The following is an 18,389-nucleotide window of genomic DNA, read 5'->3' as shown; positions in this document are numbered from 1 at the left end:
GAACTAACACTTCATTATCTTGATTATAATCCATACATTCTTCACTTTTATTGTTTTATCTTTTTCATCTGATATTGTCCAGTTATATCATGTTTTGTTATTTCACCAGATCAAGTTGGTTCGTGGTTAGCCCTTTCCCATTCTTAGTTTTCCTCCTTTAAAAAAAGAGTTATTATCTTGTCTTGTACTGTCCTGTCTCTTGTTTTGTCTTGTCTTCTATGTCTTGTCATCCCCTCTCTCTTTCTGTTTTTTTTTCTTCTGTCTTGCGCAACATATATAACGAAGACCTATTTGTATGATAAGCTTTGCATTTGTTCAGTAATTATGTTTGCATCAATATGATTTCTTTTGTTCTCTTTTTTTCCTGTAATATACATGTACGCATATAAGAATAAGTCGACTATACTTTTCTTCATTTCCAAGGGAGATCCACATTTCAAAAGCATTGCTTTTTAGTGGACCCCCCTCATTTCCATTTATGTTCTATACAATTATACTTTTTTGTTTTGTTTTACGAAGTAAGAATGCCCTTCTGTAAAATAGTACTTGATTTGTATTACTTTATATTACTTTGTATTATGTTTTGAAGGGAAATGAAATAAAGAATTGAATTGAATTGAAAATTGTAATATTTATCAATTACTACACGTCCAATAATATAATGCTGACATGTATTGATTGATTGCCATTATAATTGGTGTTTACTTTGTCTACCTCATATTTGTATTTTTGTCAAGTGAGAATCAGATTTCAGCTACTGGATAATAAATCAATTAATTGTTTCACCCCCACCCTCTCAAAAGCTCTGCAATGTCGGCCATGAATAAAAACTGGTCACTTTTGATATTGTGACTGTCGCGCCCGGTCGAGCATGTCTGAAGTATTGCCACCCTGACCCGTTGCATAACACTTTTGCCATTAAAAAAAAACACTGGCAAACAAACCAAATCTCTGGGAAACAAAATTATGCCATTGAAACTTACACATTGAAAAAAATCTGGCAAAATATTTGCCAGAGTTTTTTATGACAAATACTTTATGCAATGGTCCCATGTGTTACAGAGTATGATTGTGTGTCATCTCCGATTAAGCTTTTTATGGGCAGAACCATACGTTTATTTCCAATTCGTCTAATGCCAATTCGACCAATTGCCAACTCGTCTACTATCATTTGGTCTAACATCAGTTCCTCCACTCACCACATGGGCTACTTTCATTTAGTCTAATGCCATTCCGTCTAATAAATGCAGTTTGTCCAATAGCCATTTAGCCCATATACCATTTGGTCTAATTAGACCAAGTGTTGTGAGACGAAATGGTGATTAGACGAAGTGATGATTGGACCAAATGGTTAATGGACCAAATGGTTGCTATAGACGAAATATTGATGGACGGAATGGCATTAGACTAAATGAAAGTAGACAATGTGGTGAGTGAACCAGTTGGCAATAGACGAATTGGCAATTTACCGAATAATAGTAATCAAATTGAAAAAAAGTACATGTTGATATCGATAAACAGACAGATTCTAACAGCTTCGTCAAAATCAAATTATGTAAAATGAAGAAACTGTGACGTCTTCAGCCCCCATAACACTTTCGGAATCAGCAGGAATTTAAGCAGATGGAACAAAAAAAATATTCAAAAATCTAAACATTTTGGGGAGGAACTTATGAATTCACCAAACTGGAGTTGAAATTCAGTAAATTGACCAGGTGAATCATCATACACTAGTCAAAATGAACAGCAATGGAGTCAGATTGATAATTCGTGCTACATTCTTGGACATTCTATGCGCATTCTAAATATTCTGTCTGCATTCTGAGCCAGTGTATTCGAAATATTTTTGTAATTTCTTTTGGCCGTCCCGAAGGTTTTGGTCATGTTCAAAATATTCGAGTGGTATTTTCGAACTGTATTCGAAGTCGATTTAAATGTCCAAATAACTGGTGGTCGAACAATAGTCCTTTCATTTCGGCCAATTCTGCTTGAATCGGAATAAGTGTGGGGCTGAAAGCATGTCTAATGCATTGAATGTGCATTATGGGAGTATGATCTCCCGTTGTTATACATTGTAAAAAAAATAGACATTTTTTTCTTTCCGTTGATAGTTTAGAGGTATTTCAAATTCTATAATTTTAGTATAGTCACGTATTGTATTACCGGACACTATCATGATTCCGGACGCGCATATTACTGCGTACGAAAACAGTTTCGTGCCGTAAGACTTCCGCAATTCAGTTTCACAGAGCAATACATAGAACAAGATTGCAAAAATAACGCGAAAAAATCAAAATTTTACCCTATTTATCTCTAAAATGACAAAAAAATGCTTAAAATATCATATAACATAGTTTTGTATATTGCAGGGGCCGCGGGGGCTGGGGGGCTTCAGCCCTCCCTTTTTCCAAAACCTTGTACATAAACGTAAAAATGACCATATGATTGTATTTTTTTTGCATGGTCAGCCCCCCCCCCCACTTTTGGCTCAGCCCCCACTTCGAAAACCGTTCCGCGGCCCCTGAATTGATATATGTTTCCGATGGAAATATGTGCCTGATTAATTTGCCGAATTTCAATCTCGTCTGCTCGCTCCCTGGATCGAATGTTGAGGTGTGGTGTATTGTGGGTGATCGTCGACGGCTAGTTCTTAAGGTACCCGTGCGCGAGGTACCGTGATGGGAGCCTAGCCGTCACGATGAGCGTCACGATACGAACGAGCATAATATTGGAAAGTGCCATGTAACATGCAGCTAACATGAAAAAATAGTTTTCCAGCACGAGTTTATTGCCAACTTCTGCTCAGATTCGATATGAATAAAGCAAACAAAAACTTAGAATTTATGCATGATGATAAATGAAGAAAAAATCACCCAAATTCTTTCTTACATCATACCTATATATCCGTCCGGCGCTCGTCCAGAATCATGATGTAATTCGTCACGCACGAAAATAACTGTTTTTCATGGAGGGGTATGCGACAAGTGCGATGCAAAGAAAACAGTTGGTAAATCTAAAATAATTTTATCATATTCATAATTTTCATAATATTTAGAATTGCAAGTGCAAATTTTTCTTGATTGTATTATCTCTAGTTGTCATTTTTAAAGCACTGAGAAATAAAGGTGTCCGGTATTAGGATACACTGCCATATGTCATTAATCATGTTTATTGACTCATTCAAGGGAACCTTCATAAGCAAACTATGCTTTTCAGTTGGTTCCCTTTTCATTTCTTATTTTCTTACGTTTCGCCTAACTTTATAATTTTATTGTTGTAAATATAAAGTGAAATAGATTCTACTTCAATCAATCTATCTTTCTTTATTATCTATCAATCTAAAAATATATCTGTATTCAATATAATCTATCTATCTATGTAATTATCTACATCTATATCTATCTGTCTATCTATCTATCTATCTATCTGCCTATGTATCTATCTGTCTATTTACCAATCAATCTATGCGTGTGCAAAAATTGAAGTTTTAATTGAATGGTCACATACTTCTTTTTAAGAAGTATGACTGTATTAAAACATAGCTATAAACCCGTCGAGTAGTTCCCCTTGTCAAACTGGTTAATTCTTAGTTGTGAATGTTATGGTATGTGAAGAACTTTACATTTTATACATTAATATTGTTTAAGTGCTTGTATATATACTTTTTTGTCTAAATTTTGATTTTCTTGTGATTATGAATGCATTTGTGGTATTATCTATACCAGTCCCATCACTTTATTAAGTAATGAGGCTGGACATAGTACCAAACAATACATTTACGTTTTGATAAATTTGTTTGCCAAAAATAATGCCCCAATGTCAAACATAAACTGTTTAGAAACATCATGCTAATTTTTATAACATCATTAATTGTTTATACGAAACGTTTTAAACGTTTATACGAAATCTATATCTTATAAAAAATATATTAAACGTACATGGTAACTTATTTTAATGAAAATTGTAATTGCCATTTACATTTATACAATTTTATAATTATTTACAATTATACAATAATTTGTCGATATCGCAAAACTCAATTATTTATGGATATTGTATCGATTGCCTCATCAAAATAATGCTCTTAAATTTTTCACCAAATAATTTTCGAGTTCATCATCTATATGAGTTTCTCTATTTCATCTTTACTTATGATATGTAGGAATTTGAATGTACTTTGAATAGATAACGTCCGAACAGGTGATATATGTATTCATATATTCCTAAAATGAATCATGACTGATTTCGCGTCGATTTGGAATGACATTTCAGTGTTATGATTGATTGATATTTTCTCCCCCTTTGAACTTTGAAAATGAAGTGGATTTAATCTTAAATCAAAGAATTTTCAACTAAACTATCTCATATAACATTTAAACTAAAATATTTTTTATATTTATGTTTTTAATATAAATCAACGAGAATCCCAATAATTACAATAGATTGGCATGATAACAATGTAAGATATAAAGACATAAAAAGAATAAATATCAAGAATAAAAAAGGAAAAATGCATATTTGATGTAATATTTAAACTAACTTATATTAATAAATGAATTTCATCATAGGGGAGATTGCCGCTATTATCGACACACAAAATATAATTTCAGGGGAGGGGATGTTTGCTCATCAGTTTGTAGAGCGTCCGTCTCACAAACCGGGAGGTCGGGAGGTCAAGCCCAGATGGAAGTTGCTCAAGCTGGAAGTTACCCTGTTTGGCGTTCAACGACAGCGACAAAGACATTGACTGCCGGACCCAAGATCGTTTGGGCAAAATGAATATTTGGAGCATTTTTATTCAGATTTCGAACAATAATATCTATTTCATGTTTTTTTTCTCAATTTGTCATTTGTTTTTTCTTCATCTGCATACATTGAATAAGTTAATGTCATGGATCCACTCATGCACTGTAAAAACTGTTGAGACTGACACTAGATGGTGTCCTAAGAGAAACACGCCCCGAGGTGCTAAAATTATACCCCAGAGATAGAACATAATATAACACCAAAGAATCCGAAAGTAACAAACAAACAACTGCAAAGGTTTTATATTGATGTTTTCAGATTCTAATGCATACTATGATTAATGGAAGTAAAGCTATAAGAAACTGAAATTGCAAGTAAAATAAAATAGAAAAGGGAGTTGTTTAATATGAATTCGATGAAATGAGCCTCACATTTTTTCAGTTAGTTGAAACCCCAAATATTTTTTTCGATTCAAGATTCAAGACCAGTGGCGTACCTTTGGTCACGGCATGGGGGGCACCAGCAAAAAATTTTGAGTCACATAGTGAGCGCGCGAAGCGCGCTCAGTTGTTAGGTATACTGACCTAATAGAGACATTTTAACGGATATGTATGTCACTGGTCATATAATGCGAGCGCGAAGCGCGAGCTGAAAATTTTTGATATTCAGCCCTTAAAAGGGACATTATAAGCAAATTTTTGTAATCATGATATGTACCTGTCTCGCTAAACAAACAATGCGAGCGCAAAGCGCGAGCTGAAATTTTTGTATACATTGACCCCAAACGGACATTTTAAGGACTATATTTTAGGAATCTATTAAGAGTATACATATCTCACCATAGTGATCTAATGCGAGTGCCAAAAAATAGGATATTCACACCCAATGAGGGATATTCTAAGGCTTGTTTGTAGGAATTCACGTAGACCATGCGTATTTCACTTACCAAATGATGCGAGCGCAAGCTGAAATTTTTGATATTCAGATCAGAAAAGGGACATTTTAAGGACTAATTTTAGGAATTCATGAAGAGCAGACATATCTCACTAATCCACTAATGCGAACGTAAGCACGGACGGGAATTTTTTTTTTAGTAAGACCTTAATATGATATGTTACTACATAAAACAATAATAATTCGAAGTGCGAGAAAATATATTTGGTGTATATTGATTTGAAAACGGGAGGTTTTAGTACAACAGGATTACGTATCTCGTTAAACAGACAATGCGAGCATCAGGAACAATGAAGACATATAATAGGCCCTGAGCAAATTATGTTTCATAAAGTTATATTTTTTTTCATTTCTATGTAATATAACATTCCATAATTATGATATAATATAACATTAACAATAATTACTTCCTTCCCATAACGTTTCTCTAACTTTCTCCCTCTTCTTCTCCCTTTTCCCGTTTTTTTTTGACCAGCCGATTGGGGGGGGGGGGGCGCCCCCCCCATCCCCCCGTAGTTACGCCTCTGTTCAAGACTGTTATTCAATTTCCATATAAGTAAATTCAAAATATATCCAAATATTTTTTAAAGAGATATTTATTTCTCTCTCTCAAAAAAGCATATATTGCAGTTCAATCAAATATATTGTCGTACACGATACAATCGCATAATTAATTATAGGCCCTTGTAAATCATTACATATACGGTTCTCCCAGGATAATTCCATTAAACAATATAGAAAAACATTTAACGCATGATAAATAAAGGAAGAATCATATTTGTTTGGGATGTATAATTGAACCTTTGGCTCATGTTGCAAGTACTAACAACTTTCTAAAGTCAGTTTCTGATGCTTGTAAAGTATATATTGAGGATAATTGGAAAATGTGTATTTTTGATGATATGCAAAAAAACAAATTTAGAGCATATCGTAATTTTAAGCAATCAATATCCACTTCAAGCTATCCTATATTTATTCTGCCAAAATAGATCAAATAGTCGCGCATTTGCATAGATGTGGATGTGCTCCTATATCACAATTGAAATTGGGCGTTATCAAAATATACCATATATGAAGAACATTATTGTGTCATTTGTTATTCGGACAATATTGGAGATGAGTTCCATTGTTTTATGACCCGGATGAGACAATGATTGGAGGGGCACTATATTGTTTGTGAACAATACGGTGCCCCTCCAATGCTTTGTCTCCTCCGGGTCACGGCCCGCCACTGATCTTGCCTATAAAATTTATAGATTGCAATTTATTACTCAATAATTACTCAATACTGTTTCACACATTATTATCTTTGTTTTGAGTTCAATGATTTAACCACTTACCAACAATTTCTCTTCATTGTGTCTTCTGATACACTCTGCTGCTCAATAGCCAGATATGCAAATGAAATTCTCATTCGACGTAAAGAAATAGTATACTCAAGAAATATTTGACCTCCATATTACCTCTTTTCTGTCTGATTGCCCACTCCTCCCTTTTTTAATCATTTTTTTTCTACACGTAAACATTAATGTTCTATTAATAATGTTAGGTTTGATTTTTTCATACTTTATGATTTACTTTTGTAATTACATGTATATGTCATCACTCATATAGGCCTTGTATGCCAGCCGTCTGCGGTTCGGTGTGATTTTATAAATAAACTATACAGTGCGTATAAAAAAAAACGGGAAAGATTTGAAAAGTCTGTAAAAAAAATTGTTTTAACATTATTATATCTATATTTGATGTTAATAGATGCTCTGATATGTTATCTTTGAAATGCAAGTTTAAAAATATATTTTGTTCATGCTTGAGCGAACATGGACGTTTTGACGGGGTTTCAAAAAAAGGCTTGCGCCAAAATTGCAGAAATGAGAAATTTGATGATTAGACTTTGGGCTCATCAGCAGACTTCCTCTTAATCTTTTCATTATCTTTGTCATAACTTTCAAATTATGCTGTCAAATTTCATTTACAAATTTATTCATTTACCTGAATTAATTTGTTTTTTATTTAAACCTCTCAGGTAAGAAAAGAAGACTTTTTGTCAACCCAAGTAAGGAGATTTGCATTATTAATTGGAAGAATTTGTAATTATTCAAATCATTTTATTATGTGAAACAAATTATTTTATGTTACCATTAAAAGACATGAATCCTATTTTCAAGGGGTTATTGAATCCTTCATCAAGTTTAATTATGTGCTTGGCAGGACAAACAGGAAAGGATTTATGTATTTCAAAGGCAATGGTGTAGCCTATTGAGTCGATTCTGACGGAGCAATATATGGCAGATCAGGTAAAATGTATTTTGTGAAGCGAACAATTTCCACTATTTTTATCAAAATATCAAATTTTGTCAGCGATTTTGATATAATATTCAGAAAATGATATCATATTTCACTTTCTAAGTTTTCTGTTATTTTCCTTTCCACTTTTTTTCTTGGTAATGATTTTTTATTTTTTTATTCATTATTTATCTATTTTTAAATTTTTTTTTTGGGGGGGGGAGGCACCCCGATCCCCCACCCATCAGAATGCCACTGTTCAAAGGCACCATAACCTTTGTAGCACACAATGAAAGGATTAAAAAAAAAAACGCTTTCCCATACTTCGGTTGAAAAAAATTGTTTTAGAGAAGGAATGTTCAAAGCTGAAAGAAAACATATTAAAAACGAACAACAGAACTATTCACGCAAATAAGAAGATTTAGAAACGAATTTTGACCGCATAATTCGAAAATTATGGCAAATAATAAGGTTAAGAGAAAGTCTGCTGATTAGCAAAAAGTCCGACCATAGTATTTATCATTTTATGCCATTTTGGGGCAAGCCTCCTTTTTATCCCCAGATAAAAACATTCCGTGTTCGCTCAAGCATGGGCGAAACTAAATTATTCCAATGGCATTTGAAGGATAAGACCTCAGAACAATTTGAAACAAAAAATTATAGACTTTTCAAATCTGTCCCATTTTTTATGGGCACTGTATAATGAGCACAAATATAAACTCATTTCACTGGAGATTCAAAACAGTGCTTTCCTGTCACGACTGTCAGTTATGATGTTTTTTTTTTAAACTTACCTTCTAAGATGACTTGGGAAATAAGCAAAATGTCGATTTTATCGCTTTCTTGTGAAGCTCCCAATCAAGCGCTTTACTACAAAAAAGGTTAAGAAACGTGGAAACGAAATTAAACACGTAGAAACATCAGAACCAATATCCAGTGAGCTAAATACAAATACTACTAGGCTGCAATGTCTTTTATATAGAGTAGGTACATCCTGGACGATTTTTATTGATTGGGCAAACCCTATCGGACCTTACCCCCGCGCACACACATAACCAACGCAAACACGCCCTCCACTGTTTCACTTACCCATCACCTTACCCACTCACTTTCCCCGACGAAAAAAAATCGTCCAGGCCATCTCAGCGTTGTTTCATGTGACTATTCAAGGGGTGTTTTTGTTTTTGCGGACGATTTTGCCCCCCCCCCCCCTCTTGGAAAATCCTAGGTACGCTACTTTAGGTCAACCCCCAGTGGTTTTTAGAAATTTTATTTTCTTTATACATTATTTTGTTGGGGAATCGATTCTTCACGTACACGCACGTGACTCCTATTTTAAGCAATATCCTGCCGTTCTGATGGGGGCACTAAAGTAGGCCACCTGAGGGAGGGAGGGGGCATGCACCGACAGATCAAGAGCCCTCTCTCCAACCTGGCAACATTTTGATGACCACTGTTTTGCTTGTCAGACATTTTGTGGGACAGTTCTGGAAATTTGGGGGTCTAGCTTTGACCTATTTGTTGCCATTTTTATTTCTCAGAAGAAAATGGCAGCTAGGGATCGGATGGTGTTGGCCTTAGACCTCTTGTTTTAAGCTGTCCGAAAAATGCCCCCCCCATCCTCCGAGACTTTCCATAAATGGATTTGGTAGGGTCTACACCCCTGCTCACTATTGCTTTTGGCTAAATCTCTGTAATTACCATTCGAAATTATCCCTAATAGAAAGTTCAAGAAATGAATGCGTGGCAGATTTATATCTCTTTTTTTTTGCATGAGTGTAATATTTTTATCTGAAATATTGCTCATAACCTAAACGCAGTAACCCCCCCCCCCCCCCGAGGTCTGTGACTATTCAATTTGCGTGATGGCTTTGCTGAACCTCACGTACAACTGTTGGATTCACGTATGCTGATTCACATGACCGAATACCCCAATCACACCAACGAAAATTAAATCCATTACTATCAAAGTTAAAGATCAAGTTTGCCCTCTGAGAAATGTTCGTTAGAATAAATAGAGATAAATCAAACAAGCATCATGCTGAAAATTTCATCAAAATCGGATGTCAAATAAGAGAGTTATGACAGTTTCGCTGATTTCTTCACGTATCAGCTTGTTTTTATGCACATTGAACTCAGCAACATGCAAATGAGGGAGTCGATGATGTCCCCCACTCACTTTTTTTTAATTGTTTGAATTGTACAATATTTCTTTTTTTTTACAGATTTGATAAGGACCAATTCGCCTGGACCATTAATGTTAAAACAATGGTAATTCCATATTTGAGGAAGAAATGAAAATTTGTTTCACAAGTCAATGAACAAATTCTGAATATTTTCATATTTCTTATAATAAAGTACAAATTATCAGTCCCCTTATTTGCGTACCAACCAGGATGTGCATATAACTGTTTTGTGAAATTAAGTGTCGTATAAAGTGTCATAACTTTCTTATCTTACATCCGATTTTGATTAAAATTTCAGTCTTATGCTTGTTTGATTTTTCTCCTTTTATTCAACGCAACATTTTGTTGGGCGAACTTGTCCTTTAACGTTAGTATGAATGATGTACCATCGGTGCGGTATTATTGATGTGACGATAGCAAGTGTCAAAGGCAGGAAGCTGTTAGAAAAGAAACAAAAAACGTTCTAATCTAATTATCAAGAGTATACTTTTGACTGATCTAACACATGTGTATACGACTACAGGTGTGCTTTATTTTTTGTTGTCCAACGCTTTTATATATTTCTTTTTTTCAAAATTATGCTGGTCAAACAGGTACAACCGCAGGATCGGACGTCATCTTTCTCTTTTTTTTTACTTTTCATTTTTAAGACAGCTGCAGTCACATCCTGTCATGTTCGAAATGGAAGTAGGGCCTCAGATAAAAGTTCAAAACCAGTTCAACGCAATCTCCTGTTCGATGATTGAATCGGACATGATCTCAACATTTCTAACGTGAACTAAACATCCAAAAGGACCTGTGGAGTTAATTAGCCAAGGCCATAACCATTTTTTCATCGGAGAGGACAAGATGTAAATCATGACATGCTAGAGGTGACTATCATTTTCTAAAAAAAATAAAAGGGGTATTATGATCTAGGAGAACGATCTTACCTAATTGAATGTCGTCTCCTGTCTTCATATTCTTTCATCCTTTTTTTCGCATTGTTTCACTTTTTTCATTTGAAATCATAGGGACTGTCGTCCCTGCACCCCCCCCCTCCCCATCCATATTGTACCGCCCCTGGGTTTAACCATGAATTCCTAAAATGATGGTTAAAACATCAAACACGAGACACTTTATATGCTTTATTCAAACAAACCTATATCTGAATTTAATCCCAACTGAAGAAAAGTTGTATTTTAACAGCACCAAATTTGCAGAATCTTCTCAAATTAACTACCACTGATGCCGTGAGCAAAGAATTATATGATCTGCATGTCAACCTAGAAACAGCGACAAACTATTGAACACAATTATAATGTGAACCAAGGAAAACAGAATTGTTTTAACATCACCAAAATCTTTAAAAAACTGCAAGTGGAAGTGAAATAAAAGGGAATCCAACCTTGTTACTCAAGAAGGAATATTAGATAAACAAAATCAGGCCTGCAGTCAGGTTTTCTTTTTCAAGGGGGGGGGGGTCAGAATTATAAAACGTGGAAATTTGTGGTCATTTTAATGTTCAGTTCCGTCACTCCAGGGGCGGCGGAGCGAAGTTGCAAGTGGGGGCACAGGGAAATATGGGGACCCTTTCTTTCGAAAAGGGCACTATCTTAAAACAGAATTTTAAAAAATTACTTATCTACCCCACTCACGCGACAAAAGATTATTCTTACATTTTTTAAAATTTAAAACACAAAGTTTTTTTTAAACATATAAAATGAGACTATTGTTTTCTTGTTTCTTACCAATGATACCGTTTCTTTATGGGAATTTGTGAAAGTATTGCAAACGCTGGCTGTTTCCTTTTCCAGAATCATATAATAGGAACACTAGTTTCAAAGGAAAAGGGACGTAATCAGAACATTAACAGACTGAACATCATGAAAAAAAAACTGGAAAAGAAGAGGGGCATTTATCAAAAGTATATAAGGGCACATTGGGTACCTATTAAGAGGTTAAAAGGGAAGAATTTCATTATCAAAAGAAAAAGAAGTATCGAAGGGGGCAAAATCACATTTTGAAATGGATTATGCGATTGAATGATGCACTTGTAGAAGGAAGTAGAACGCTAAATATAGCAACTTTATTATCGGACACGAAAATAGTGGCTTTCGACAACTTATCTGATATGAAAAAAAAAACAGGCACCGATGAGAAGGCAGAAGGACCCCCGTTAACACATAAAACTGGTTCTTCAGGTGAAAGAGGCATAGCACATGCTCGCGAGGGACACTTTTCTAGGGTTAAAGGGGGCACTGATTCGAAAAAGGGCACTTATACAAGAAGGAAAGGGGGCACTTGCTAATGGCATAAAACGGGTCCTTCTATGAAGAGGGCACAGAACGCGTTTGAAAGGGGGGCATTTGGAGGGTAAAAATTGGTACTTATACGATAATTCAAGGGCACTTGGTTACATCTAAAAGGGGTCCTCCTCAGGTGAAAGGGGCACAGTGCACGTTCATGAAGGGCATTTTCTTGCGTAAAAAAGGCACTTTTTAGTGCTTCAAAAATAGGGAGCACTGCCCATCCTCCGGGATAGCCGCCCCTGCGCTACTCCCAGGGGGCGGATCTAGCTTTCGCCAATAGGGAGACGGAAAAAATATTTTTTTTATCCAGTTTCCTCGATCGGGCGCTTTAAAAAGCTCATAGTAAGAATTGAAGTTTTCTCTGCCTTTATTATACAACTACTATGGTCATATTGTATCAAGAATCAGCAGAAAATCAAAATCAAGGTATCCATGGATTGTTTACCTAAATCCAAAATTTCACATGGAGGTACGGTAAAACGGTCATTTTGCTCTTAAATGTGTCGATATTGGTGCTGAATTATCATTGGCGGCGGAAGCCAGAAAATTTAGGGGGTGTCCACCTGAGTTGCTAACCAAAAATTTTTGACAAGCAAAAAAAAAAAAAAAAAAAGGTTATCAAAACTAAATTTAGGGGGGACCGTCCCCCCAATTAAAATTTAGGGGGGGCACGTCCCCCCCCGCTTCCGCCGCCTATGTGAACTATATGGCACGACTATTCCAGGCTTAATTTTTGCTTCATTACTACTATAGCAACTGCACGTTTAAGATCAAAATTACCGTTGTCATGGTTGTACCGCGGCTCCATGTAGGATGATACGAGATATAAGCATGGCCCTCGGATTGTCATAATCATAACCGTTGCCATCATAGTAGTTATCAACATCATCATCATCATCAACATCATCATCATCAACGTCATCATTATCATCGTCTTCATTTTCGTCACTATCATTGTCAGCATTATCATCATCATCAGCAGCAGCAGCATCATAATTATCAATAACATCATCGTTAATTATTATCAACATCATCATCATTATCACCGCCACCACCACCATCATCGATCACCATCGACATCGTCATTACCATATCGTCGTCGACAACGCTATACCAATCCAATCATCGATTACTACCACCATGCATCACCTCTATGACAATCGTCATCATCACCATCAAGAACAAAAGCATCACCATAATCAGTATCATCATCATCGACACCATCATAATTTCCATCAACTTCATCATCGTCGTCATTACCTTATCGTCGTCGCCATCACTCGTATCATCCAATCATCGATCACTACCACCAAGCATAATGCATCACCTCAATGACCATCGTGATCATCATCATCGCCATCATCATAATCATCATCAGCATCACCACTATGATCACCACTATGATCACCAACATCATCGTCAGCATCACTATCATCAACATCATCATCATACAAAACCTAAAAATTATTGGACATATTTTTTTCTCGATATATCAGTCTTTTTATTCGAATGACATAAAACTTAATAGTCGCGCAATGTGTTTCTCGGCCAAGTAAAACAGAAGTTTAAAACAATTTTACAATTTACCATTTTGTAAATCATTTAAAAATATATATTTTTTTAAATTAACGGCACTTGAAATTATTCCCAATGTCAATGTCCATGGTGGTGTTTTTTTCTTTCAAAAGCTGAGCATGCTGAGTGTGACGTCACACTTGAATCTTTGCGAAACACCACCCTAAAAATTACTTTTTATTCAACCAAGGTACGAAGAATGGGTCATAAAACCCTAACTTACACTGAAAAATTGTATAATAAAATTTATCAAAAAAATGCCAGGTCCACCCCAGCAATAATAATTTGATTTGTAAAAACGTAGACAATCAAACATGCATAGAGCTAGAAATTTCATTTGAGTTGATAGCAAAACAAGAAAACAGTGGTACTCTTATTTTCAACAAATATGCACAGTCTTGTACTGTTGTAAGGGAGCTAATGGTTTTACGGGCTCTCAATTCATGTTTTGTATGAAACATGATGAGAAAGGATCGAGACATCCAATCATAACAAATAAAAAATGATCATGCATTTTTATTACGATCCAAACCAAGTTCTCAATTATCATGATTATTGGATGATATACTGTATACCGAAATTGAAAAAAGGGAACTTGTATAGATGTACATGAATAATGGAAATTTCTTCATAATTTCGAAGCAAAGAAGAAAAGCATGGTAATTCAGAGTTTCCATATTCTTCGGAAAATATGCACACCCTGGTCAAATAAAGGGGTGAAAGGTTTTACGTACTTATTTATTTTCATTATCGTGATAAAAAATATCAGATATATCTTTTTACCCATACATTTGATGAAAAGGGAGTTAACCACAAATCAAAATAATTGACGATTATACCTTACATTTTCATTACGATTCAAGCAGTTTTCTATTGCTTGATGAGTCATGTATTATTGATTTATTTTCATGTAACAAGATTTAAAAGAAAAGGTGAACTTGTATAAAATGGAAATTTCATCATAATTGCAAACAAAACAAGAAAATATGATACTTCGGAAGTTCAGAGTTTATCTTACATTCAGAAAATAATAAATCTGGTCGGTATGTGGGAGCAGATTGTCTCATATACTCAATATATATCTTGTATGTCATGTTATGAATCCTTAAACAGTTTTAAATATTTTGCACATATATATGTATATATATATATATTTGTTTATTTATTTATCTAGAAAGTAGACAATTTAGTTGAATTTTTAACATATTTCAAATCGGTGAAAATATAAGAGTATGAAAAAGGTATCGAAAGCTTTATAGGATCTTCTGGGTTTTACAGTCTGCCTCATCGACTCCGAGATGCTGTCACTTCTGGTATGCATTCCAACAATCATGTACATAACTGTGGTAAATGTTATTCAGAAAAGTACGGAAGACAGAGATACGATTCATCATTGCTCATCGTTATCACTATTTTTCCACCGGAATTGATGGCGTTGGAGGTGCGCATAAAGACGATTAGCACTCATGAGTTCTTGATGACAACCTTGCTCGACCACCATACCGTCATCAATGACGACGATGCGATCAGCCTTCTCGATGACACTTAGATTGTTCGTAATGATCACCATAGTAAGACATCCGATATTTTTCAAGATCGCCTCCAGGACCTGGTGTTCATTTTCAGCATCTAAAGCACTAGTGGCACCGTCCAGGAGTAATATTTGGGGATTCCTTACCAAAGCTCTGGCTAAGGCCACCCTTTGTTTCTGGCCATCTGATAACCGAACACCCCTTTCGCCAGCTTCCGTCTCGTAACCCTTCTCGAGGCCAATGATAAAGTTATGGATGTTGGCCAGTTTGGCTGCGTCATGGATGCGTTCCAAGGAGCAATTCTCAATGCCGTAAGAAATGTTGTCTTTAATGGTTTTTGCATAAAGAACAGCTTCTTGACCAACGAATGCAATTTTGTTATTGAGGTAAAAATTGTTGTAATGCTTGATGTTATTTCCGTCCAATAGAATCTCTCCCGATGTAGACTGGTAAAAATGTTGTATAAGCCCAATGCAAGAACTCTTTCCTCCGCCACTTGGACCCACAATGGCCAGCATTTTTCCTGGAGACGCAGTAAAACTGATATTTTTCAGTACTGGGATAGATTGCCTGCTTGGATAAGCAAATGTTACATCCTTAAACTCCAATTGGCCGTCGAACTCTCTTGGCATCAGACTACCTTCTTTCCTAGGCAAAGGGTTTGAATCAATCAGTTCAAACACTTTTCTGGAGGCCCCTGCTGCTCTCATAAGGTGAGCAAATCCATCGGACAGGCTCTCAATGCTGCTCCCTATTTTCTTCTGGTACAACACATAAGAGAAAAATGCTCCTGCAGTGATCTTTCCACTTATAACAAGATGACCTCCATAAAATAGTGCTACTACAGACGCCATCAGTTTACAAGTCGCAACTGTCACTTGTGATAAACTTATGATCACTGCCTCTCTCTTACGCAGGTGATATACGGTGTCTAGCTTATCATGGTAGGTACTTCTCTCGCCCGGTTCGAGAGCAAACCTTCGGACAGCCTTTATATTGGAGATGGTCTCTTCCGCTATGATGTTAGCATCGGCCAGAGCGTTTTGGACCTTCCTTGCCAGCTTATCAAAGAAAGTTCCGACGTTGTCTGTGATGACTGCTAGGAAAATTAAATTAATGGCAGTGATGACAAAGAGTCTCCAGGAAATTATTACCATGGCTACGGTGTTGGTGATGATAACAGAGACCTTCCAAAGCGATACCCTGACGCTTTCACCGAGAGAATCACTCATGATGATTGTGTCCGATGTCAGACGCGACAGTATCGCCCCTTTTCCATTTTCATCAAAAAAGTTCATGTCCTGCTTTAGGATGGAATCGAAAAGACGACTAGTGATGCGTCGGTTGAGTCTTGCCATTGCAACGCTCAAGAATCCATTGCGGAGGCCTTCACCTAATGAAACAAATATGGCGACCAGTGTCATCAGGACTATGGTCTTGTGGAAATCTGCCGAGTCCTTGCCAGTAACCACCCCATCAAGGACCTGACCCGTCAGGAATGGGAGAAAGGATTTACCAACAGCAGCGCTTACAAGAGCAACAATGCCGCAAAACAGAAACGGCCAGTCGTCTTTACAGTAGAACACCAATCGAACAAATACGCCATGCCACTTGACAGAGTTGTTTGCGTTGTCAAACTCTCCGCCATAACTGGCATGATCATCTTTTTGGTTGCATCCTGTTTTTTCATTTTCCACGTCACCTTCTCCTCTATAGATCAATTTGACAGCATCGGGGTTCTGCATATCAGGAGGATAAAGTGGCTCTTGCAGAATGTTTATCCATAAGACGTACATAATAAGTGATGCTACCATTGTCCAAACTCCTAAAGTCAAGAACCAAGGATCGTTATCATGGTTCCCATCCAAGTATTCAGTATATAACATGATTTTCGCCAAAGTGTAGATGACCATAATTATATTCATGACGCCCATGGGGTATCTCACTTTATTGATGAACGGTAGAATGTCTTTGGGGTCGGTAATAACTCCAAAGGTTGCGCTCAAGAGTATGACCATTCTCAACATTGAGAACAGCCAAAACTCAAACATGGAGTGAGTAAAGCTATAATTCAACAAATCCTTTCCGAAACTATCATAATTGTTCCAACGAAAGCAGAAGGCGAAGCCAAAGAAGGCGTCGGCGGCGCTAAAGAAAACTATCAGCAGGAGACGTGCGTAATATGCTATCATCCTTCCAGGATTGTTAAGATGATCCAGATTATGTTATCACTCCAAAAAGTAAATGTAACTCCAAAAGATCAATTTCGCTCCAAAAGATCACAAGATAAATTACATTTGTAGGCACGAATATATTCAACAATTCGTCTCATTACTTTAGTACGCGAGTTCACCAATACGAATCACCGTCATGCACTTCCAATGAAGATATATAATGAATGGGCCATAGTTTTTTTTTCTATCCACGTCTCGTCTATATACAGCAGAATTGTTGGTCTTTTCATAGATATCAATACAGTGCGAGAGCTATTATGAATGTTCACTGGGAAGATTAAACCATAAAGAAGAACTCCGTATAGCAGTTTCCTAAAAGTAATGTATAAAAGGCTTCGGATGTTTGTGTCATTGTACGCTCTCCATGCCCCAATTTCTGTTTTAATAATAAAACATATCCAATCACAACACATTTTCATATCATAATGGAGCTATGACAATTATTAATTAGCACTCTTTCCTGATAAGCCTGTTTATTAGCATATTAAAATTTTATGCAATTTTTTTTGTCGTTCGCAGCCTGGACACTTGCCATAGATTTGTATAGTTTACATAGCAGCACTGCATGGTAACGCATGCAAACTG

The 18,389-nt window shown here is 36.1% G+C and overlaps 1 protein-coding gene across 1 annotated transcript; it reads right to left on the bottom strand.

Annotated features, from left to right (window-relative positions):
- Positions 1 to 15,403: 15,403 nt before the first annotated feature.
- LOC121429202 (ATP-binding cassette sub-family B member 9-like) lies at positions 15,404 to 17,980 on the bottom strand. The gene has a single exon (XM_041626156.1). The coding sequence runs from the start codon at positions 17,760 to 17,762 to the stop codon at positions 15,429 to 15,431; it is 2,334 nt and encodes a 777-aa protein (XP_041482090.1). The 5' UTR covers positions 17,763 to 17,980; the 3' UTR covers positions 15,404 to 15,428.
- Positions 17,981 to 18,389: the final 409 nt, after the last annotated feature.

This window comes from Lytechinus variegatus, chromosome 15 (genome assembly GCF_018143015.1).
Source record: "Lytechinus variegatus isolate NC3 chromosome 15, Lvar_3.0, whole genome shotgun sequence".
Taxonomy (NCBI): domain Eukaryota; kingdom Metazoa; phylum Echinodermata; class Echinoidea; order Temnopleuroida; family Toxopneustidae; genus Lytechinus; species Lytechinus variegatus.
This window is presented reverse-complemented; position numbering and strand designations above follow the sequence as displayed.